Source organism: Bos grunniens, chromosome 7 (assembly GCF_055505025.1).
Source record: "Bos grunniens cultivar Pamir isolate PY7600 chromosome 7, Bosgru_T2T1.0, whole genome shotgun sequence".
Lineage (NCBI taxonomy): Eukaryota > Metazoa > Chordata > Mammalia > Artiodactyla > Bovidae > Bos > Bos grunniens.
In genome coordinates, this window is record NC_141171.1 from 51617782 (window position 1) to 51642902 (window position 25121).

Below are 25121 nucleotides of genomic sequence, written 5' to 3' on the forward strand. Positions count from 1 at the left end.
ACAATTAGTCTCATCTTTTTAACTTATCTCCTCGTTTTCTCCTATTGTGAGATGGTTACCCAGTTAATTAATGAGTAATTTGAATGTGACTATTATTTTCAACTATAATGCCATACTATATCCAGAGTGGACTAAAGCAAAATTAGAAACAGTATGTAAATTTTATATGTATATTTTATATGATACAAGAAATGTTGGCTTTAGGAAAAACAAAAAATACTTTATTAAAGCATAAGATATAACAGTTTACAGACAAATCATACAAAAAGGTCACAAACTTCTTAAGAGAGATTCACTTGACAGCAAAGTCACAATGTTATTAGGGCTATGATATTGTTTAATGGTCCCATTTTGAGTCAGGCAAGTTTGTTCATCTACATAGAGTTCACTAAAGAATCGTTGTCTACTTTTAACTAATGCAGTTAGATCACTGTAAAAGGTGGGGAAAGAGCTCATAAAATTAAAACTTCCTTCTCCCTCAAAAAAATAAAGACAAATAGAAACACCCCTGCAGCTAACTTTGACAACTCTCTTTATTCACACTGCTTTATACTTAAACCATGATGAATAAAAACAGAGGGGGACCAGTGCTTTAAAATGTTTCACACAATCCAGAAGGTATTTCAAGCCTCTTCTCATGCTTTACAACAGGGAATTAGGACAAGACACAGATTTACTAGTGTGCACTTAATCACCAAAGGACTAAGATGTCTGAAGTTTTATTGTATAATTTTTCTAAGACTTTTTGTCCATTAGAAGCAAACAAAAAAGGAAGAAGTCTTGGCAGAACAGGAGAAATGATGTGCACTTAATAATTAGATTGATTTAAGTATTATATTATTTATGGCCTAGTCTATGCTCTAGCTTTCAAAATGTCTAAATATAGTCTTCCCAGTTTGTCTACATTGGGATATTAAATTTTGATCATGAAATGTATTTTAGAGTCTGCAACTGGGTATTCTTCTGGACGGTATAGTTCAAAGTTTGAGGGTGGAATCTTCAAGGGGGTAATCTTGACAGTCAGCAGTGACCACATGAAAATAATGGATGTTGCTTTCCTTTGGTTCTGCCAGCAAACACTGAGTTTCCACAATAATCCTGCAAGAGACCCAGGCCATCTTGTCAGATCCCAGTGTCAGCCTCTGGTGTTCTCTCTAGTTCCACTTGCCTCAGATCAGATCAGATCAGTCGCTCAGTCGTGTCCGACTCTTTGCGACCCCATGAATCGCAGCACGCCAGGCCTCCCTGTCCATCACCTACTCCCAGAGTTCACTGAGACTCACGTCCATCGAGTCAGTGATGCCATCCAGCCATCTCATCCTCTGTCGTCCCCTTCTCCTCCCGCCCCCAATCCCTCCCAGCATCAGGATCTTTTCCAATGAATCAACTCTTCGCATGCCTCACACAAGTGGAATTCATACACTTGTGAATTGTTTTTTATGTAATTCAACTCCGAGGCTTATTGCTTAGTAAAGTCGTTGAAACTGATAACCTGCCTGTACTCATTTTCATATAGAGTTTAACAATGTGGTATGCATTATTTTAATTTTGAAAGTATCAATATATATGATCATTGCCATTCAGTTAACATGTGATACTTTGAATGCTGAGATCGTGAGTGACTTAAGTATAATTTTTTTCAAATGGCAATGTGTTTTTCATCTTTACTAAATTAAATTCAGTATAATACGAGGTCAGTTTCTAAATAAAAGCCTCTAATAACTTCCTCTTTAAGGTTTGATAAATACTATTCTCCAGATACTCATGAACATACTTACTGAGACATGTTTTTTTTTTGAGACGTTTTTTTAATAAATATTTTTGTTTCATATGCTCATGTATGTGGTCTTCATTTTATAGGTCAAAAAAATTATCTGTTCCAGCCTCAGTGGTTTCCAGAATAATGGGAAGAGGAGGATGCAACATCACTGCAATTCAAGATGTTACTGGTGCCCACATTGATGTGGATAAACAAAAAGATAAGAATGGCGAGAGAATGATCACAATTAGGTGATTATGAAATATATATATATATATATTTAGTTCTGTGAGGAAGTTAAACTGTATTAGAAGCACATTTTTCTTAGCCATGGTACTATCAGAATTTTAATTCGTGGTAAAGATTACCTAGTTTTTTATGATTTTGATCTTGTTTTGTTTTTTGTTTGTTTTCTCCCCAGGGGTGGTACAGAATCAACAAGATCTGCAGTTCAACTTATTAATGCACTTATTCAAGATCCTGCTAAGGAACTGGAAGACTTGATTCCTAAAAACCATATCAGAACACCTGCCAGCATCAAAGCCATTCATGCAAACTTCTCATCTGGAGTAGGCACCACAGCAGCTTCCAGTAAAAATGCATTTCCTTTGGGTGCTCCAAGTCTGGTAACTTCACAGGCAACAACATTATCTACGTTCCAGCCCACTAATAAACTTAATAAGAACGTTCCAGCAAATGTACGTTCTTCTTTCCCAGTTTCTCTGCCCTTAGCTTATCCCCACCCGCATTTTGCCCTGTTGGCTGCTCAAACCATGCAACAGATTCGGCATCCTCGCTTACCCATGGCCCAGTTTGGAGGAACCTTCTCACCCTCTCCTAACACTTGGGGACCATTCCCAGTGAGACCTGTGAATCCTGGCAACACAAACAGCTCTCCAAAGCATAATAATACAGGCCGTCTACCTAACCAGAACGGAACTGTTCTACCGTCAGAGTCTACTGGACTAGCTACTGCCAGTTGCCCTATCACTGTCTCTTCTGTAGTTGCTGCCAGTCAGCAACTGTGTGTGACTAATACCCGGACTCCTTCATCAGTCAGAAAGCAGCTGTTTGCCTGTGTGCCTAAGACAAGCCCTCCAGCAACAGTGATTACTTCTATGACAAGCACTTGTAGTTCCCTGCCTTCAGTCTCCTCTGCACCTATCACTAGTGGGCAAGTTCCCACCACATTTCTGCCTGCAAGTACTTCTCAAGCACAGCTTTCTTCACAAAAGATGGAGTCTTTCTCTGCCATGCCCGCCCCCAAAGAGAAACTGTCCACACAGGACCAGTCCACGGCAAACCTGTGTCCCCCCTCTTCAACTGCCAACAGCTGCAGTAGCTCTGCCAGCAACACCCCAGGAGCTCCAGAAACTCACCCATCTGGTAGTCCCACTCCTCTGTCCAATAACACACAGGAGGAAGCACAGCCATCCAGTGTGTCTGATTTAAGTCCTATGTCAATGCCTTTTGCATCTAATTCAGAACCTGCTCCATTGACTTTAGCATCACCTAGATTGGTTGCTGCTGATAATCAGGATACCAGTAATTTACCTCAGTTAGCTGTACCAGCACCTCGAGTTTCTCATCGATTGCAACCCAGAGGTTCTTTCTACTCAGTGGTACCAAATGCAAATATACACCAGGATCCCCAGTCCATTTTTGTTACAAATCCAGTTCCTTTAACACCACCTCAAGGCCCACCAGCTACAGTGCAGCTTTCTTCAGCCATGAACATTATGAATGGTTCTCAGATGCACATTAACCCAGCAAATAAATCTTTGCCACCTACGTTTGGCCCGGCCACGCTTTTCAATCACTTCAGTAGTCTCTTTGATAGCAGTCAGGTGCCAGCTAACCAGGGTTGGGGAGATGGTCCTCTGTCCTCACGAGTTGCTGCAGATGCCTCTTTCACTGTTCAGTCAGCATTTCTGGGTAGCTCTGTACTTGGACACTTGGAGAACGTGCACCCTGACAATTCCAAGGCACCTGGCTTCAGATCACCTTCCCAGCGAGTTTCTACTAGTCCAGTTGGTAAGTTATTGTAACTATCATGACTGCGCAATTTGGGGCTTTAACAACATAATCTAACCTTCCAAAGATAATAAAGCATTTATTTTATACATAATATTTATTGCATGATCATGAAGAAATAAGGGTGTTATCATAAACAGTAAAGACCCCTTAATGACTGCTGATTGAGTGGACAAAAAACTAGTTGTAGGTTAGTCACTCAAATATGAACTGCTTTATATTCTTTTTTATGATCTCTCTGTACCTGTTATCAAGGAAGTTACACCTTATGTCAGTTCATTTTCTTAGAATTGATATAAGATATTCATAAAAGGGACCCATAGGATGCTTCAAGGATTCCAAATTCACAGACATTTTTTAAATCAAAGTGAGTGTTTGCATTTCTTAGATTTAAAAATGTTGGATTACAATTCATAATCTACATTCTTTGTTTTCAGTCATGGGTGCTCAGAATGAATATTAAATGATGTCTTAACCCATCTTATTTATAGTAGATGGAGCTGCTTGAAGAGATCCAGTCGTGTATGCGCTCTTACTTTTAAAAAACAATTTCAAATCAGCTCTTTGTTCCTTGAAATTAGAAATTAGCTACTGAAGCAGTATAAGAAAGATTTGGAAAGATAAGAGGCTAGTGGTGGTTCAAAGATATTTGGAAAGCCAGAATCTATTTTCCAGAGTCTAAGGGCCAAAATTTTGTTCCAGTTTGCTCTATAATGCTCTGATTTAGTCCAATCTGCTCTAATAAATGCTAAAAAACAAATTAGAAATTGTGGCTGACCTAGAATGGGGGTAAGAAGTGATAGTGCCACTTATTTAGCATTTTTTTTCCAGTTGGAAAACTTCCCAGAGCCCATTTCCATTTTATTAATTATAAACTGATCTAAGTTGTTTAAAATTTGTGAGTTTACTAAAATTTGTGAGCCTTAGCATTTCTATCAGATACGTTTCCATTTACTTTTCAGGAAAACATAGCTGTTATATCATCTTTCAAATAAAAATAAATATTAGATAAGACCATCTGTGGTCCAAAAATATTATTCTCCAGGATTTTTTTTTCTATAAATAGGTGCTATTTTAACTTTTCATTTTGGTCAAAACTAATAAAGGTTTCAGAGGCCCCAGGATGAAAGAAGAGCTCATTGCCAATGCTCAGACTGTGGTAAAATTTAATTAATTTTTAAATTAGTCCTTCACGTGACTGGCAGTAACTAATACGTGAATTTAGATGCCTTAGCTAGAGTTGAGCTTGAGATCTTTCATATTCCAGTGTTTGAGCTCTTTGCACTCTAATACTATATCCCAGAAGATGTACAGATTATGAATGGCTGGAAAAAAGAAAGTCAAGGAAATCATCCATCTAATTTGGTAGTAAACCAGGTTTGGGATCCTTATTATTCAGATCTGTAACATCAAAATTACTTATTACTAATTAAAAAACAATTTTTTTTTTTAAAGCAAGCATTAATCCTTGACCTTCATTCCAGGGTCCAGGATTGATTAAGCTTGGCTTCATTTCTTAACTGCCTGGGTGGTTTCTTTCGTTGACCTTCTTTCAAAAAACAAGAAAGCATGTAGAGAAATTGGAACTTTCAAACTCTGCTGGCAGAAATTTAAAATGTTACAGCCACTTTGGAAAAATAGTTCCTTAAGAAATTAAAAAGGGTTACCATATGATCCAGTAATTCTTCTCCTATGTATACCCAAGAGAAAACATATGCCTACACAAAAACTGGTATCCTCATGGCAACACCATTCATAATAGCCAGAAAGTGGAAACAATCCAATGTCCATCAATTGATGAATGGAAAACAAAATGTGGTGTATCTATATAAGAAGATATTATTCTCAGTATAATGTATATTCGATATTATGAGATAAAGTAAAAGAAATGGAGTAGTTATTTGTGGTACAACATAGATAAACTTTGAAACCATTTTGCTAAGTGAAAGAAGCCAGTCACAAATGACCACATATTGTATAATTCTTTTTATATGAAATTTCTAGAATAGGCAAATCTAGAGAGAAAAAAAAATGTTAGTAGTTGCTTAAAGGTTCAGATATGGATCAGGTAAAGGAGGATGGAGAGTGACAGGTAATGCATACATTTTCTTTTAGTGTGGACAAAAATGTTCTAAAATTGACGATGGTGATGGTGTACAACCCAGTGAATATACTAAAGACCTGCCTGAGAATTTTGAATTTTTTATGTTGATGTTAACTACTTTTTCCTGAAATGAAATGAGCACCTATAATCCTTTTCCAGATCCTTGCCCTCTTTCCCTACTATATTCTCCAGAGAAAGCAATGGAATTTGAGAAGACTATCAAATTCAGACTTACATAAACTAGATATTGATAGAAATTTTGATGTAGTTTGCAACTTTTGATTTTCTTTTTTTGGTAAGATGGAGTTCTGAAATTATCTTTAGTTTAATAGTATGCTTTTCCTCCTTGTCAGGAAGAAAAAAATTGGTAGATTGTTATTCATTTTGCATAGGGAATGACTATAATTATAGAGATGAACAGCTATTCTTCCAAGTAATAGGTAACACTTAGTCACAACATGTTGTCATTTCATATCCCCTCCAATGAAGGCTTTGAGATTTATCTGAAACATACTCCAGGTAACTGCCATTCCTAAACACTGGACTTTCTATATCTAGTGTTGCCTGAGGTATTCTTCTCAACTGCAAGAAAAAAAAATGGGTTTGGGACATACAGTGTGGTATAAATGGATTCTTGTTGCTGTGATCCACAGAATAAACTGTGTGCTTTCTTCTTTTTTAAAGAGGAATTAAGTAAACTTTGGACTTTCATTTTTTAAAGCCTTAGCTAATTTGATTTCTTGGACCTGTTTTATTTCAGGATTACCGTCCATTGACCCATCAGGCAGCTCCCCATCTTCCTCTTCTGCTCCTCTGACAAGTTTTTCCAGCATACCAGGAACTCGGGTTTTCCTGCAAGGGCCAGCTCCTGTTGGGACCCCTAGTTTCAACAGACAACATTTTTCTCCCCACCCTTGGACGAGCGCCTCAAACTCATGTAGGAATCCTGGAGGAAATCGTCCCAAAGAATCTCTAATAAGTTATTAAATCATTTGTTACAGGGAACACCATATTGTAATTTTAAGTAATCTAAGTTATATGCAAATACCCAAGGTTTGTATTGCAGTCATGTCAAAAATTATCAGTCGTTTATAGGATAGAAAACTTGAGAAGGGTCAGGCTATTCTTTCAAGCCAGACTTGAAGTTACACTGAGACTTGGATCAAGAAAAGAGGTACAAAGAAAAGAGAGAAACTGAGGAAGAAGCTGCTTACCCTCTTGGTTTGAGTTCAGCTTTTTTGTATCCTCTATTTTCTGATGAACCATGGCATTTTTATCAAGAGTCACCTCTTTTAGTATCCAAACCACCACCTAAGGATCTAGTTACTTTATAGCAATCTAAGCATCATTTGTTATTAACTCATTCAGTATATCTGCCTTGAGTTAAAAAAAAAAAAAGGGAAGTAGTTTTATAAGATGCTTTGAGGACAGTATTGTGAAATGGTATTTAAATATCTAATCAGTTTGGTATGATTCCTCATTTATTTTTACATTTGAGGAAACTGTATTGCCATTTATAAGTAAAAATATTCCCCTGTTCTGACTTATTTCAATATTTAGAATAGATGAAGTTCTAAAAGGATGTGAACAGGATTTGATTTTTTTTTTTAATGAGCATCATGAGGTAGTCAGTGAATATTGGTCCTTTGACAAAAGAACTACAGCAAGAATAAATAGGGCCTTCTTCCTTTCTAGCCTTGTTCAGTTCAATTAAAAAAAAAAATTTAGACTATTTGTACTTGCTTCAGGCAGTAGTAGTATAGGATAATGTATATATAACTCATATATTTTCATTTGAATGATCTTGCAAAATGAAAATTTTCTTTCCAGAACCTGTATTGTGGAATAGATCTTTCCAACAAGGTTTCTCATATTTTTATAATTTGAATTTTTATATGTAATAAAACAATAGAGAAATATTTTGCCACCAGGTGACTCTCCTATTCCATCTGTTTCTTCGGGATCATCTTCACCTCTTTCAGCCACTTCTGCCCCACCAACATTGGGCCAACCAAAAGGAGGCAGTGCCAGTCAGGATCGAAAAATCCCTCCCCCCATTGGAACAGAGAGACTAGCCCGAATTCGACAAGGAGGGTCTGTCGCACAAGCCCCTGTGGGAACCGGTTTTGTCGCTCCTGTTGGACACAGTGGAATCTGGTCATTTGGTGTCAATGCCATGTCAGGTACAGTTATAGTGCCCTCTGTCTGGAGGGATATCGAGTAAATTGTGAGATTTTGCCTTTTAAACTTAGTTCCTTATCTAAATAAGCTTAATTCCTACACTTAACCAGTAGGATTGTTTAAACCTTTGAGGAGCCCAGTCCAGTCTCAAAGTCTGGAATGTTAGTTTGGGTTATATATTAATAATAGATGTAATGTGTATGATAGTAATAAATATAATAAATAGAGTTAATTAGAAATTAAAAATTCAAAGCATACTTCCTTTCCCTCTTAAGCTTTTCATTGGAGAATGGGACAATCATTTGATTTCTTTCAGATAGCATTTAATCTTTTGAAGGACAAGGTAGAGTGTTTGGGATATTCCGAAGACTACATCCAGTTACAGGAACTTGGTTTTTTTTTGGATTGCAAAGATTTTTATGAATGTGTCCTGAGCTATCAAAGGAATGCTTTTGATTAAATTTAGTATGAAAAACTCCAGTGGTAATGTTTTGTTATTTTATCCAGATAAATATCTAACTCTTGATTTCAATTCTTTTTTCTAGAAGGGTTATCAGGTTGGTCACAGTCTGTGATAGGGAACCATCCAATGCATCAACAATTGTCAGACCCAAGCACATTCTCTCAGCATCAGCCAATGGAGAGAGATGATTCTGGAATGGTAGCCCCCTCTAACATTTTTCATCAGCCTATGGCGAGCAGTTTTGTGGATTTTTCTAAAGTGAGTTGACAAACATCATTGTACTTGTTTAACACTTTGCCAGCCAATGTAGTCACATGTTAAGGAGTAATTTGTACTGAAATAATTCTCATTTTTGGTTATAACTAGTTTGTTTCTATGAATTTGTCAGATCTTTTATCTATTTTCAAAAGTGGGTTATGTTGTTTATGTTAGTTTGTCCTCGAACTATCCTGAAGATGCTGCCATCTTCTTTCCAAACCTGGAAGATTTGACTTTTGCTGCTTTGCATCTGGCTGCCACAGCTGAGAAGGGAGGCCTCTCCCTCTCTGGAAAGCTGGCTCTGAGCTCACCATTGCGCTCTTGTCTGCTCTGAGAGCTTCCAGGTTGCCGTAAAGCCAGACTGTGGCTGCAAGCTATCGTGTAGAATTCCCTTTTCTTAGCACAAGCTTATTAGTAAATCTAAAATGTGGAAAAGTTGGGGTATTATATGTTCATAAAATATTGGAAATTTCCCAATCATTGAATATTGGGTTTAGTTGTTTTCTCTATTCTCAGTGAAAATGTGTTGCTGATGTAGATAACTACTTTCGGTTTCTCAACACTGTACAATGGTGCTGTACATACTCTGGAGTTCTTTGAATGAAGGGAAATGAGAGAGATCTATGCTGGTATTATGGAATCATCATTTACAGTCACTTCATGATTACACCATTCTGCTGTTTTAGGGTCTACCAATTTCCATGTATGGAGGCACCATAATACCCTCCCATCCTCAGCTTGCTGATGTTCCAGGAGGCCCTCTGTTTAATGGACTTCACAACCCAGATCCTTCTTGGAACCCTATGATAAAAGTTATTCAAAATTCAACTGAATGCACTGATGCCCAGCAGGTAAAATGAACTTAATGCTCTTTTATTTTTCAGATTTATCATGTCATCCTTTTAATTCTTTGGGTAATACAAGTTCTGAATATCAAAAGTCAAGACATCTTACCACCTTGATCTGAATTAAGTTTTTCAGTATCAAGATAATGCTACTTAACATTTTGTTTCATGTACTGTATTCTTTCTAGGCAGAAACAGTGAATTGCCATTGCATTTATATATTCGTTTTGTAAATGTCTAAAGATTCCTAATTAGAAATTCCAATTTTTCCTCCCCCTTTTCAGATTTGGCCTGGCACGTGGGCACCTCATATTGGAAACATGCATCTCAAATATGTCAACTAAGTTAGAAGGTCTTACTCTTTAGCCTTGTTTGAGAAATTTTGACCTTGGAAGAACCCTGGGGATTTTTTTTTAATGTGCCTAAGAAATTTTCTCTGAGGCTTTAGCAATGGAAATTTGATTGCCCATTGTATAAGAACAAATTGATTTCCTAACCACCTGATTATGTTCTCTGGTTAGTTTAGCCATTTTGAAATTAGTGCTTTGGGCTAAACATACTGAATGCTACTTGTATGCAGAAAAGAATTAGATGATTACATATTTCAACCTTTTAGGGTGGTAAATACATGTACAATTGTTTACATACTTAAAAGGAAAAAGTTGAGTAAATTTCTTGTCATATAGTGGCTCTACTTAATGTAGCCTGTATTAATGTGAAATATTTACCAGAATATTCAATAAAAAGATGAACAGTATTTAGAAGTGGGGTGTGATCCTTTCAGTGGTCATGCAGGTACTGCCCAATCCACAATCATATTGAACCAAGTTGTTAATACTATATTTGTAATAGTCTTCTCACATTTTACACTTTAGAGTTCATTCTTAGATTGCCTTGCAAAAGCACTTTTAGAATAAGTTGTATACTTACTCTGTTAAACTTCCTTGTTCTTTGGTTTTCTTGCGTATATTTTTATAAGTGAGAATGTTTCAAGCCCCTGTAATGTATCCTATCTGATTTTAGCAGATAGGCCATTAAAAGGTTTAGCTCTTTGTGGATCATGAATATGTTAATAAGAACAGTAGGATTTCAGTCAGATGACACTGAACAAACTTAAGACACCCAGATCACCCTTCAGACTCCTTTTGTGCTTCCTGACTTTTTAATCTAAAGATTTATTTTGGTTATAGGTGTTTAAGTTTTGAGTTGGGACATAGGAGGGGGTGGGGTGACTCATGTAATTCTGTTGTATTGTCAAATCAGCTGAATGTTTATAAATATGTGACTAATTCTGAGCTTAGTTTCATGAAGAGCCAATATGGTCAACAAACTAAACTCAGGAACCCTGGAATGGATTGCTTTGGCCAAACTATAGGCTATGCCAAGAATCTGATGCAATAGAGAAGAAAAAAACTATCCAAATGAAAAGAACAGTTATCAACTTGTTCATGTTGTAACGTGGTTGAATTACTTGGTCTTAGATAAAAGCAATCTAAAAAAGAAAACAAAATGTTGGAGACTGATAGAGAAGCCAGAACACACTTTAAGGCAAAGAAGCTTGCACAGAAAAATAGTAACTAGGAGCACAGCCATACCAGAAACACTTTTCTACTCTCATACCAACAGGAGTTCTTAATCTTCTCTGCCCTCCTCCTAGAGCCACCACTAGATGAGATACACCATGTTGTTCTATGTTAGACATACCTGGTTCTTTTGTCTTCTATATTATATTACATATGAAAGATTTCTTATTTTCTATTTTGATTGGATTTAGAAACTATCACTGGTGTTGAAGCTACTGCCTTTGTAATGCTTAATAACCACATCAGGTAGTCTCAAGAGACCTCCTCACCTTGAGGGGAACAAAGGAACCCTAGGATCACCTGCATATCTTGCTGTATCCAGTTATCACTAATAACACCCCCCCACACAAAAAAATCACCGAATATTAGTGAAATGAATGGAACTACTCTTGATGAAACATATAGTGAGAGATAATATTAAGTAAACTATTCAGTGGGACAAAAAGTAAGTGGTGTTCTATCTTAACTAATTAAAGTACATTTGAATTTTTGGAAGAGCTCTTCCAATATCTTCTACACCCTGAGGACAACAGAATGAGAAACTTTATCTCAGGTCAGGAACTAGAACCCAAAAGAAGAAGATACAATTATAAGAAACCCCCTAGGAGAATTAGGAACAGATAGCAGCTGTGCAGTTTGTAGCAGCTATTTAGGATACCCTCCTTCCTGTCCTTTTATCTGTACTGCCTTCTTTTCTATTTGAATCCCAGTAACACTCCCCACTACATTTTGCCTGCTATAATCTCTTCTTCCTCTGTCTTGCCTCTTCCTGGCATTACTTTACTGCTATTTTACCAACCTGAACCTTGGATTAAACCTAGCTCAGGTAAGAACTTAATTATTTTCAAATATACAAGGGATTTGTGGGGAGGCAGAGTGGGTAGAGTGGAACAAGTTCAGAAAACTAAATCCTCTTTTCATTTCTGTTACTCAATACTGTGTGACCTTAGGCAAGTCATTTCTCATCTCTGGGCTTCACTTTCCTCATCTGAAAATGAAATTTAGTATAACTGAACTCAAAAGGGTCTCCTAGTTCTAACAGATTTACTTGTCTCATGAATGAGAATATGCGGTATAGGACTGCTAGAATCTGATGCATTGCTGAGGTTTGAGAGCCCCTACTATTTGTTCTTACATGGAATCAAAAGCCTGCTGTTGTGAGAGCCATTATTGATTTTGGGGATTTAGTGGAGGCAGAAGAAAACCTTACACACCCATAGTGAGCCCTCAAGTCATTAAGAAACATCCTGCTGAAAAAATAAAAGGAACATCCTGCCGAGGCATAGATCAAACCCTGTGAATAACAGCTCATTCAAGAAATAAAACTGTATCATCAAGGTTTCTGAACCTACTTATTTCAAGTAGTGTTCAATAAAATAAAATCCCACCACCAATAACAGTATTGATGTTTTTAAGACCCTTTAAACCTATTGTGGCTACAGTGTGCTGACTTGCCCTTTTATAGGCCAGTCTGCTTCCTTCAGTCCCTGCTCTCAAAGGGGAAATTTCATCACCTCAGCTAACCAGACCGAAGAAGAGAGTTGGACAGCCAATGGTGGCCTCTCCCAACCAGAGGTAAGAGATCTCAGGACCTGGAACTATAGTTTCCATCTTGTAAATTCTCACCAAGTCTTCCCAACCTCAAAATTAGTATAGGAGGTACCATCCTTAGTTTGAGGTGACTTTTAGAAGGGGAAAGGCTGATCATATTAGAGTTTCAAGCCAGACAGGGAGGACTACTTAGTATACACAGTTCTGTCCCACTGTTTTAAGACCTTTGTACCACATTGTAAACCTAGGAAGAGACAGACAAACTGTATGAAAACAGCCTCTGAACATCTTGTTCTCTAGCCCTGGAGTTCTTCTACCAAGAAATGTGGCTGGTTGTGACATCTTCCCACTGGACCCTGTCCTGGGGTGAGAGACTGTAATAATGCTGCATTTTCTATTCATGCTCAAAGATTTGTCACCATGTGTCAATGTTATTGACAGGTTACTTTGCCTTCACTCTCTCTGATAGGAAATGGTTGAGTATCCAAAACTTAAGTATGTTAAGACCACATCCAATAAAGGCAGGAGCCTAAGCTTAAAGACCTAATTTGGAAAACAAGATTGTAAATCTAATGATGAGATTGCAAACCTATTTTGTGATTGCTTTTCATCTCTTCCTGTTTTATTTTAATGATACTGATGTTAGTTCACAGTAATTTGCCTGGTGGCAGAGACCTGGTATTTCCCTACAGGTTTAATCAGATCTCTGAGTTTAAGTTGTTTTTCTTTTTAAAGCTCCTGTACTCTGATGGTCAGTAAGTGTTGACAAAATCCTCTGATTTAAAATCTTTCTTGGTCCTTCATGCAGGTTGAATGGATAATGGATCTGGCTTTCTCTCTAAAATCCAACTACCTATTCTCTAGTTCCCCAACCCTTGTAGCACACAGTGTCTCAAGAAAAGTAAGCTTCTGGTGGTAGTCTTATAGTAGTAGTAACTGCTGCTGTTGTTTTATAGAAGAGATTAATAGATGGGAGACCTCACTTCCATACTGATCCTTCTTGACAGCCTTTGACACTTGTCTTGTAGTTCTTCTGCTCTCACTGGTCTTCCCCAGTCTCCTTTGGTGAAATCCTCTTCCTCCACTACCCCTTAAAGAAATGTTGATGTGCCCAGGTCTCTTCTTTTGGTGTATCTTCTCCCCAAGGAATCTTATCCCACAGCCTTAGATTTTACTCCACCCAAATCTGAATCACTAGCCCAGAGTTCTCCCTCTGTAGCTTCAGACCTGTACATCTGGCTCCTTACTTAACATTCTCCAGTGTTTTCCATCTGAACATTCCACACACATTTTATACTCCCCAATATAGTATATGCCCCTCCCCTTGTTTTCCTTATTATATTGCTGCTGCTAAGTCACTTCAGTCGTGTCCGACTCTGTGTGACCCCATAGACATCAGCCCACCAGGCTCTCCTGCCCCTGGGATTCTCCAGGCAAGAACACTGGAGTGGGTTGCCATTTCCTTCTCCAATGCAGGAAAGTGAAAAGTGAAAGTGAAGTCGCTCAGTCGTGTCCAACTCTTAGCGACCCCATGGACTGCAGCCCACCAGGCTCCTCCATCCATGGGATTTTCCAGGCAAGAGTGCTGGAGTGGGGTGCCATTGCCTTCTCCATCTTATTATATTAGTTGGTACTATAAACTACCAAGACTCTCAAGTCAGAAGACTGGGACTTATCCTAGCTTATCTCCTTCCCACCCTACCCTTAAATCAGTCACCTTATCCTTACTCCTCTGTGTATCTGGATCCCCTTCACTTCTCTCCGTCCTTGCAGCCACTGTCTTCTTGCCCACCCCATTTCACTAGGCTGGAGTCTTCACCTTCAGTCTTACTATTCTCCATCCCATCTCCCACTCTCCTCATTAGACTACTTACCTTGCTTAAAAGTTGAGTTATCATAGACGGTTCCTCGCAATCTGATCCCAAGCCTTATGCTCCAGCACTTATTATTAAAACACTTCTTTCAGGTATATACCACTTTATAAGAGGCTCAAAAGCCTTTTTGGAACAATAAAACATTCATATCCTTGCTACCTGAAGTGTGATTCTAAGGACATGCAAACCTAAGGGTCTGCATCACCTGGGATTTTATTAAAAGCCTAGAATTTCAAGTTCTAATTACTGTATCAGAATCTTCATTTTAGTAAGATCTCCAGGTGATTTATGTGTACAGTAAAATTTGAGAAGCAGTGACTTGTAAAATAGTCTTTTTTTTTTTTAATAAGTAAAGAAATCAGAGCTGAAGGAAAATTTGGTGATGCCAAAGCTGAAGTAATACTGATAAATGCATGAAATCAGGTGGCCTGTAATTAATTGGCTGGAGGAGAAGGGGGACACTGGTGAAGGGTATACTGATTTTGAGGAAGCCAAACAGCAAACTAGATCAAGTTGAGATTTTTAGTATACTCAATTTAGTACTTACTCTCTTACCATCTCTTTCATGCCTTCTTTCACATCACCATGCCTACATCAAAAAATCCTTTAAGAGGCCACTCTTGGGCCAGTGGTTAAGACTCCACACTTCAGTGCTTCCACTGCAGGGAGCTTGAATACCATCCCTGATTGAGGAACTAAGATCCTACATGCTTGGAGACTTGGCCAAAAAAAAAAGCCAGACTCTGTCTTGCCAGAGGGCTAAAAAACCAAGCCCTCCTCTCCAGCCCCCAGCCCTTCTTTAGTTTTCTGAGGTTGTGAGGTTAGCTAGGAAAGATTAAAGGCAGGAGGAGAAGGGGATGACAGAGGATGAGATGGTTGGATGGCATCACTCACTCAATGGACATAAGTTTGAGTAGACTCCAGGAATTGGTGATGGACAGGGAGGCCTGGCGTGCAGTCCATGGGATCGCAGAATCAGATACGACTGAGAGATTGAACTGAACTGAGGTTAGCTGTGGCAGAGATCAAAGAACAGGCCTATTGTATCTTCCAACCTTTATTCATCCTTTAATCAGTCCACTTACTCCACAACAAATGTCTGTGCACCAGGCCATCAAGGCACTTTAACCCTGTACTGAAACTGATTAATGGGGGGCATAATAGCTGTGCTTAGGGGCACACACTTAAATCAGACACACTCAAGTATGAATACTTGTTCCTAATACAAGATCCATGACTTCCAACCATGACGTAACCTCTCTGGGCTTTGGTGTCCTCACTTGTAACTTAACTAATAATAGTGTCTTACTATCCAACTGTTGAGAGGAATGGATGAATACAAGCAAAAAACGTGTGCCATACCTCACGCGTTCCCAGCACCCACTGGAAACAGTAAATAGTAAATGACTGAGTGACTGCAGCGCTCATAGGCAAAAGCAGGCTGGCCTATTTGGGGCCAGGAGGAACTGGAGGCCAGGGCAGGTCCGGGGACACTCTCAAACTTTCGCTGAGTTTGGGGCTTGCTTCCACGAGGGTAGGGCGGGATCTTCGGGTTGAGTGACGGCCGGCCCGCCCCCGGCGTGACGTCGTCCCGGTGTTGTGGCTGCGACCGCACATGGTAGGCAGAGTCCGCGACAGACTGCGCTCAGCGTCCTCAGCACCAGCCACTGCCTTCCTGCTCTTTCCGTTCGCTATGCCCTCATCCACCAGCTGCCCGATTCATGGGGGCAGGGAAGGGCTGCCCGACTGCTACGGCAGCACGCCGGGGGCGGGCCGGGGGCACGCTATACGCCGCAACCCCCGGAGGTCAGAGGGCCGGGCCAGGGTCGACAGGCAGCAGGCAGGCCTGCGTGTGCTTGTCGCGGAACGTGGGCGGGGAGGTGCGGGACTGGAGTTGTGTGCAGGCCCCCTTGCATATTTTAGCTTTTAGCGGGGTGGGTTCTTGGAACCTATGTTCGGTTCCCTAAAACCTGGAAGTGATGCAACATGGCCTTCTGCCTATTTTCCGGGTGACTCTGGGCGGAAATCATCACTGTGGCCTGGGTTCTGGGCTCCTTGTTCACCCACCCCTGCCAGTATTGCTGCCTGGGAGTTATAGCAGGAGCTTTGGCCCCTTGGCTGTGTGGCCTCAGCAGGAAGCAACTGGGTTTTGCAAAGCTGCAAATGGTGGGGATCGGGGGCTGGAGGTGGGGGCAGTCGGGGGCAGGGGCTTTAGGCCGCTGTGCTGGCTGGGTTGCCTGGTGCATGATTGGTGGAGCAGCCTGGAATCACACCTACTTAGGGGTTCCTGCCACGCAGGCAAAGGGGAGGAGTGAGAAGAGGTAGGGCCTTGTGAGGACATGGCAGGGGCCAAGTCCTCTGGGCTGAGCTGAGCCTGACAGGACTTGGGAGGGGTCCGGATGAGAAGAGCCTGTCCCTGGGTTTCAGAGGAGGAGCACTGCCCCTCCCTGTCCAAGCCCAGGTGGCAGCACTAGCCTTCACATCTGTTCTTTGGCTTCCTCATCCACCTGGGGCTAAAGGGCTAGGCCCTACCTTTTGAACCAGATAGGTGAAGTTCAGAGCCAGCAGAGGACAGGAACCTCCAGAAGTTCTTGAGCTCCAAGTCTGGTGGTGCTCCTGGAGCTCCCCTAAACCAAAAGCCCCTGCCTAGACCAGCTGGGATGCCCCACTTGCTCTATGGTGCTCAGACACATCTTGGTTAGGCCCAGAAGCCTTCCAAGTGCTATGAGAGCTAGTCAGCTGAGATCCTGACTGGGCTGCAGAGCAGTAGCCCTTAAGAAAGGGGGAGATGTAACCCCTTGGCACCTAAAAGACCTGTGTCTGGGGTCCCAAACAGCTTTGTACCCAAGCTCCTGCCTCTTACCTAGCCCCTACCCCTTGACAGGCACCAGGATCATCTACGACCTAAAGTTCCTGCTGGAGTGCAAGAACTCGCCCACTGCCCGGAGGCCTCCCTGCTGCCTCCCCCAGATTCCCGGGGTCACAGCGCCTCCAACAGCCCCACCCCCCAAGCTAGAGGAGCTGACGGAGCAGAAGGAGACAGAGGAAGAGATACCCGGTAAGGAAAGCAGGCCCTAAAATTTTAATATGGCTTTGAACCCAAAAGCCCCAATTATGTAGATTGGGGGTGGGGGTCAGTTCTGAGGGGGCTGTCTGAACTAACACCGAAGCCACAGACTGCCAGCCCAGCAACCAGTCCTGCCCTTTCTCTCCCCAGATGATGAACAGTTTGGAATGGACATCTGATCCAGTGCAGATGACCACATGTGGAATGAGAGGACTCCGTCACGCTGCTGCCGCTACCTCCTTTCTCTGGGGTATCCAAAGGCCTACTGGCCTCATCTAATCTGGAAGGGGGTGATATGTTGGTTCTGGGCCTCCATGTTGGGTCTGAGGCAGCTAGACCAGGGATAGGAGTAGGCAACTTGCCAAGCCCTTAGCTCTACTTTCTTTGGTCTGTAGCCACTCCTCCCAACCCCTGGCACTTGGTTACAGCTGAGGCTGGGCCAGGGGAATGGAGAATGTCACTTTCTGACTGCTTAGTAAACATTCAAAGAAATGTCTTGGCTCCAGTGTTCTCCTCAATGTTGATCTTCCCAGCTCAGCCATAATGTAAGGGTCCCAGCAAACCTGGTTAGGATTAGAGGTCCCAGGTCCCTTCCTAGCTCCCTCTGGGCCCACTTTGAACAGCAATTAGACCCTGAGGCAGACTTTGGGGACAGGTCATAGGAGCTGCCAAACCATAAACAGCAATAGCCTGACCCCTGCCGAGGGCAGTTCAAGCCTTTCCAGGAAGCACCCTTCCCAGAATCAGCCTCTCTAGCAGTCCCTCCCTAGTTGTTTCAAAGCAGGAAACAAGAGGCACTGCCCCAGCCTACAGCCTTCTTTGGTCTCTCCCCATGCCTTTTCTGCCTCCTACTTGTAAGTACCAACCTTATTCCAACACTGAAAACCTGTACTCTCCCTTCTCACAGCATGATGTGAACCTCCTGGCCCCTTCCACCTGGTTCTGTTGTCCTCAAAGTGTTAGAAGACCTTAGGGCCCAAACCGAGGCAGCAGCTTATTTGGTGAGTCAGATAAAGAGTCATAATCCTGCTCCCCCTCCCCTGCCCCCATGGGGAAAAATCATGTTCCCATATTGCAACAATCTGGTCCTTTTCACCTTCAGTTTATATAGCTATGTTATAATCTCTGTAGCACTTGCATACATCAAGGGTGATGCAATGCAAATAAGCAGTCTCCTCCTTTTAAGAGAAAAAAATCTCCCCATGCTATTTGAGCCTTTGTTTCCATGTTGAAACAAAGTCATCCAAACATAGATGACTCAGCCCAGAAAGGGATGTATGTTTCCATGTAATTTGGGGGAAAGTGCCAGGTGATAATCTACTCATGCTTAGCAAGGCCATTCATGATGAATAGAGGAAAACAAGAAGCAGAGCAGTCAAGAACACCAGAGGGAACATATGAAGGGCTCGCTCATCTCTCCTACCCAGGGCCCACTATATTGAGATGTTTTTATTGAAATGCATATGGTATGATAAAGCAACCTCGTTGTGGTCCAGGTGAGACCTCTTCCCCCAGAAATGGGTCAGGCCAGAGTTTCCCATGGGCAGACCGTCTTCCCAGTGGTAAAAAGGAGTCAAGTTAGAGAAGCCTCCCATGCCAAGGCACAGGAGATGGTGTGAGATGAGTCTGGGGAACCCACAGGATCACAGGTCATGCTGGATGCCTGGTACAGTTTGGTTCTGCTCAGCTGTGGCTATGGATTTCTCTTCATTGGCCTCCTCCTCTGAAAACAGACTCCTCTTTACCGCAATTAATCTTTTAACTCCCACCATCCACTGACTGACCTCAGTCACATGGTCAACCATGAGTGAGCGGTGGATGTCATCTGCTGCATCCCACTGGTGGCTTGAAAGCTCTGAGGAGAGAGAGGGGCTGAGCAAGCAACCTGGAGCCAAAGATATAGCTGCCACTCCTCCCCCCTCCCCCAGTCAAAATCTCAGCACCTAGTCCAACTCGGACAACCATGGCAGGATGAGGGGTTAGGCTATACCAAGGGACCCCACCACACCTTGCACCAGCAGAGCCATCCTCTTCTTTACAGGCATTGACAGCTTCCCTCCAGCCCACTGTTCCTGCAGCAGAGCCAGGCGTCGGCTGATGTCATCACATACCTGCTTCTGCGAGACAGAAGCACCCTCCAAGTCAGTGCTGCCAGCCCTGCAGGGGCAGGGTAGGCAGCACATGCTCTGTCTGGCCCAGGAACTTTATACTCAATCTGAGTTATGGTTCTTTACGAAAAGATTAGAGGCCCCACTAAGAATCTGATGAAATCTATGGATCTCTTTTCAAGGAAAATGTGTGTATGGCTAGAATTTTTAAATTTCTGGAGTTTTTCAGATGGTTAAAAATTAATTCTATAGTGTTGCTTTACAATAAGGAAAGTGAAAGTGTCAGCCGCTCAGTTGTGTCCAACTCTTTGCAACCCCATGGACTGTAGCCCACCAGGCTCCTCTCTCCATGGGATTCTAAGGGCCTAAGACCACTCTACTTTCCTTTAAGACTGCTCATCAGGTCAGAGGGTCTACCTTTGGGAGCCACACCTGCATCTGGCTGTTGATGGGAGCTTTCCCACTTACCTTTATGTGGCCACGGCAGTCCTCCAATGCCCGTTCCAAAGGTCTCAGTACATCTTCCAGCAGAGTCTCAGACTCAACGACTGGGGAATCCATGGGCTCCGTTCTGGAGGGAGGACAGCTCCCCACAAATTGGGGGGGTCTGGAAGCCTTACTTGAAGGAGGTGGAGGCCCCATTGGGGGGAGCCCAGGAGATGTCTCTGAGGTAGGGACTGAAAAGATAAAGCAGGATCAAGCAAATGTGGCTTATATACAAAGAAATAAAAATGGATGCTGTGGTAAAGCAGAATAGTAGTAGAGGACCCTACCTAGACTGTTCAAGGAAGGCCTTCTAAGGTGATGTCAAAGTTTGCCCTAATTCAACACAATGTGACATCTGGCAAGTTACTTTTAACCTCTGAGCTTGGGTTCCTCTTCTATAAAATGGGGATATTACAGTAGCAGCACTTATTTCACAAGGTTACGATGATTAAGTGTAAGAATATAGGTACAGCTGCTAAAGTGAGTAGCAAAAAGTGCTCACAAAGTTAAGAACTTGGATGAGATAGATGCAGTCATTAAGAGTTGAAGGAACCAAGTACGAGGGTATAGGTAACGGCAGTGCCCAAGAGAAGGGAAAAGTCCTGATGTTCAAGGAACAGAAACAAGGCCTGTGTGGCTAGAAATGCTTAACACTGAGAAATTATGAGCTTTCACTGGAGAGGTAAGTAGGGGTCCAGACCCTGCAGGACTTTGGAGGAGTTTGGTCTTGAGCTGTCTGCGCTTAGTCGCTCAGTCATGTCCGACTCTTTGCGAGCCCATGGGCTGTAGCCCACCAGGCTCCTTTGTCCATGGGTATTCTCCAGGCAAGAATATTGGAGTGGGTTGTCATGCCCTTCTCCAGGAGATCTTCCCAACCTAGGGATCAAACCAAGGTCTCCCGCACTGCAGGTGGATTCTTTACCGACTAAGCCACAGGGAAGCCCAGGAATACTGGAGTGGGTAGCCTATCCCTTCTCCAGGGGATCTTCCTGACCCAGGAATCGAACTGGAGTCTCCTGCATTTCAGGCGGATTCTTTACCAGCTGAGCTACCAGGGAAGCCCAGTTTTGAGCTATTACTCCATTAATGGTAACAGGAAACCATTGCCAGGTTTATAAAAGCAGGGGATGATGTCACTAAACTTGTGTCTTATGGCGTTCACTCTTTATGGTCTGTGAAAAGTCGATGAGAATAGGTAAAGAAGGGCAGGGATACCAGTTGGGAGGTTAACAACAGTCCAGGAAAGAGAATGCTGGCAGGGACTAGAGTGAGAGTAGACAAGGGGAAATGGGGTGGTCTGATTTATTTAGGAGGAGACAGAACAAATCTTGATGGAATGGGGGTGAAAGACAGGAGCCAAGAGTGACTCTTGGTATCTGACTTTGATGACACGATGGCAGAATCACTATGAAAAATGAGAATACTGGAGAAGAAAAGTCAAAAATTACTTTCATGTATTAATATGCACATGGATGATAATTCATCTAATTGGTCTGTCAATTTGACCTCACCTCCAGTGACCACTCTCCTTCAGCATCTCATCATCTGTCTTGTTCTCAACAACAGTGTCCACCCCTCCTACCCTCTAGCGCAGTTACTCAGATTTTCAAGGTGCATTAAAATCACTCCCTTTAAATTGATATAGCTACAGGGACTTGCCTAGAGAAGGCAATGGCACCCCACTCCAGTACTCTTGCCTGGAAAATCCCATGGACGGAGAAGCCTGGTGGGCTGCAGTCCATAGGGTTTCTAAGAGTTGGACACAACTGAGCGACTTCACTTTTCACTTTCATGCATTGGAGAAGGAAATGGCAACCCACTCCAGTGTTCTTGCCTGGAGAATCCCAGGGACAGGGGAGTCTGGTGGGCTGCCGTCTATGGGGTCGCAGAGAGTCGGACACGACTGAAGCGACTTAGCAGCAGCAGCAACACAGGGACTTCCCTGGTGGTCTCCCTGGTTGAGAATCCACCTTCAATTGCAGGGAGCGTGGGTTTAAATTCATAGCTACAGATTTTAAAAAAAATCTAACACTGCCTGAAAATCCTATACTTTGCCTCTTTTTTCTCCTCTTCAGAACAATTATTTCCACATCTTATCGCCTATAAACTTTTCTACCTTCTCCCTTTATTTTCCTTTCCTTGATGTCTACTTCTGACCCTGCCTCACATTTCACCGAGAAAATAAAGGTCATTAAACAGGAACACTCATCTTCTCACCACCAGTTCTGCCTACCCACCTGCACCTGGAGCTACTTTCCTTTCTCTTCTAATAGATGAAAGGCTCCCGCTTCTCCCAGAGGCTCTCTCTCCAGCTGGGCTCTACCCACCTCTCTTGCCTTCTCTGGGCTTTGCTCCTGCAGTCATCCCTTTCCCCTGAGCAATCAGTTCTCCCTCTACTGAGCCATCCCATCAGCACGCAGAACTCTCCCTTACCTCACATTCCATCCTCAGGTACTGCCCTACTTCTCATCACTCCTGAATGCTTCTGTTAGGATCACTGGTGATTGCTACGTCTGTCAAATCAAGTGGTCCCTTTTCTCCATCTTACTTACTTCTCAGCAGCATTCATCAGGGTTGAATCAAGATCCTACTCTCTCCCAAAGAGTAATTCTACTTTTCTTACTTCACTGGTCATTTCTCAGCCTCCTTTGCTAATTCTCTCTTCAACCTTGAAATGCTAGAGAACCCTAGGGTTCTGTCTTGAGTCCTGTCTTTACTTTTTGTACTCAAGTTCATGACATTAAATACTATTCATATGATAGTGACACATTTCTATAATTCAGGCCCAGAGCTCTCCCCAAAGTAGCAGCCCAAAGTCAACATGGCCAAGACAGAAATCTTGCTTTTCTCCTACCCTGCCAAAACCCAGTTATCCCATATCAATGAACACCATCCAGTTCCTCAAGTGAAAAAATGTAAGTTACATAGCCTCTTCTTTCACCTCACCTACTGTATCTACTCATTCCTACTGACTTTGTCCATATCCATCCAATTACTACTACCTCTAGTACTCCTACCCCTGGCCAAATTATCATATTTTACCTGTGTTATAGTTTTTTTCACTTCTTCCCTAAAATCTGTTTTCCACAGAGCAAACACAGTGATCTTTTTAAACATGTAAGTCAGTCAGTGTTTCTCAATCTGGGGAGATTTTGCCTCCAAACCTCTGGAGACACTTTTGACTGTCACAACTTTGGGTGGGTGCTACTGGCATCCAGTGAGTAGAAGCCAGGGATGCTGCAGACATCTTACAATGTACCTACATGTACAAGACAATCCCTCACAAAAAAGAATGATCTGGCCCAAAAGGCCAGTAGTGATAAGGTTAAGAAACTGATTTATATCGTAACTCTGCAATGTTATAGGTGTGGATAATAGAGGGATGAAAAGAGCTGAATCTGAGCCCCCTATTCAGGGTCACATCAGTCATCACTCAATCATGTCCCACTCTTTGCAACCCCATGGACTGTAGCCCACCAGGATCCTCTGTCCATGGAATTTTCCAGGCAAGAATACTGGCGTGGGTTGCTATTTCCTATTCCAGGGGCTCTTCCTGACCCAAAAATCGAACTTGTGTTTCCTCAATTTCCTGCACTGGCAGGCAGACTCTTTACCATGGTGCCACCTGGGAAGCCCTTAAAGTGCCACAGATCATCTTCAACTCTATCCCTAGCCCAGTATGCTCTAGCCATCAGATATTCCTTTAGTCTAAATTTGCCAAACTTACCTCTGGGCTTCTGCACTAGCTGTTTCTAATGCCTGGAATACTCTTGCACCTGATCTTTGCATGACTGCCTTTTTAATCCTTCAGGTTTCAGCTTAAATGTCAGCCCTTCGGATACCTTAGTTACCCAATGACTCTCACATCACCCTGTTTTATTTCTCTGCAGAGTCCTTACCACCATTTCATCTTTCTCCAAAGTTTCATCTTCCGCCAAGAAAACAAAACTTTTTGTCTTGTTCACTGCTGTCTAGTTTGCCTTCAAACACAGCAGGTGCTCAGTAGATGATACTGATTACATGAATGACACGTTAAGTCTGAGATGCTTATCATACAGTCCAGTGATGAGGTAGAACATACAAATGGATGTACCACCATGGGGTTCCGAGAAAAGATCCAAGTTTGGAACAGAATTTGAAAATAATTTGGTAACAAAAACTACATTAAAAACCGTAAGTCTGGATGAGGTCACCTAGAACGAAAGCAGATTCTTTGGAGACAAACCTGGGCAACAGATAGTTCAGTTCAGTCGCTCTGTCGTGTCCGACTCTTTGCGGCCCCATGAACCGCAGCACACCAGACCTCCCTGTCCATCACCAAGTCCCGGAGTCCACCCAAATCCACGTCCATCGATTCGGAGGAGCTCAGAAAAAGGCCTGAACCGAGCCCCTTTCTGGGACTCCAACCTCTCTCCCTCAGTAAGTCCTCAGAAGAGAAAAATAGGCTAGCGGGGCAAGCTTATCCCGGCACAGCCCATTCTCGGGGGGTCTCGGCACACAGGGCTCTCACGCACCTCTGGGGGCTCCATCCTGGGGAGCGGCGACCCTCTTGGTGAGAGGCGAGCGCTTGGGTCCGCCAGCCTGGGTCTGCAGCCCATAGGAGAACTGCGGCGGATCGTTCCAGCCGCGCTCCGTGTTGCCTGCAAAAGTGAGAAGACGTGAAGCGAGCCCGAGGGGGCGACAGAGGGTCCGCACCCCACACGGTAACCGCCCCCAGCCTGGGCCAGGGGAGGACCCAGCTCCCTAGCCCACCCGCCTCGCTCACCCGGCTTCACATACAGCTCCGCCATCTCCACTTCCGCACGGCC

At 42.6% G+C, this 25121-nt stretch overlaps 3 protein-coding genes across 9 annotated transcripts in view; 2 read left to right on the plus strand and 1 right to left on the minus strand.

Annotated features, from left to right (window-relative positions):
- The window catches only part of ANKHD1 (ankyrin repeat and KH domain containing 1), a 107085-nt gene extending 94279 nt beyond the window's left edge, over nt 1-12806 (plus strand). For 2 of the 6 annotated variants that reach the window (XM_086411989.1, XM_086411993.1), the window contains 7 exons: nt 1861-2010; nt 2181-3793; nt 6658-6834; nt 7829-8080; nt 8624-8799; nt 9486-9650; nt 9929-10401. In XM_086411989.1, the coding sequence (XP_086268115.1) occupies nt 1861-2010; nt 2181-3793; nt 6658-6834; nt 7829-8080; nt 8624-8799; nt 9486-9650; nt 9929-9988 (2593 nt within the window). In that variant the 3' untranslated portion in view covers nt 9989-10401. Of the gene's footprint in view, nt 1-1860; nt 2011-2180; nt 3794-6657; nt 6835-7828; nt 8081-8623; nt 8800-9485; nt 9651-9928; nt 10402-12692 lie in introns of those variants that run through there. The other 4 variants (XM_086411990.1, XM_086411991.1, XM_086411988.1 and 1 more) reach the window with 3 other exon arrangements.
- SRA1 (steroid receptor RNA activator 1) lies at nt 200-25121 on the minus strand. 2 transcript variants are annotated; one of them, XM_086412036.1, is made up of 5 exons: nt 25079-25121; nt 24828-24953; nt 20296-20504; nt 19728-19836; nt 200-1098 (listed from the first exon to the last, which is right to left on the minus strand). In XM_086412036.1, exons 1-5 carry the CDS (start codon nt 25101-25103, stop codon nt 914-916), a joined length of 654 nt encoding a protein of 217 aa, XP_086268162.1. In that variant the 5' UTR covers nt 25104-25121; the 3' UTR covers nt 200-913. The 2 variants fall into 2 exon arrangements, with proteins under 2 accessions (XP_086268162.1, XP_086268161.1); XM_086412035.1 differs by lacking the exon at nt 200-1098 and adding an exon at nt 19154-19574.
- Nucleotides 16294-18211, plus strand: EIF4EBP3 (eukaryotic translation initiation factor 4E binding protein 3). Its single transcript, XM_086412042.1, is given in 4 exon segments — nt 16294-16417; nt 16419-16458; nt 17537-17710; nt 17870-18211. Coding segments are annotated over 4 exon segments (315 nt in total). The 5' UTR covers nt 16294-16345; the 3' UTR covers nt 17899-18211.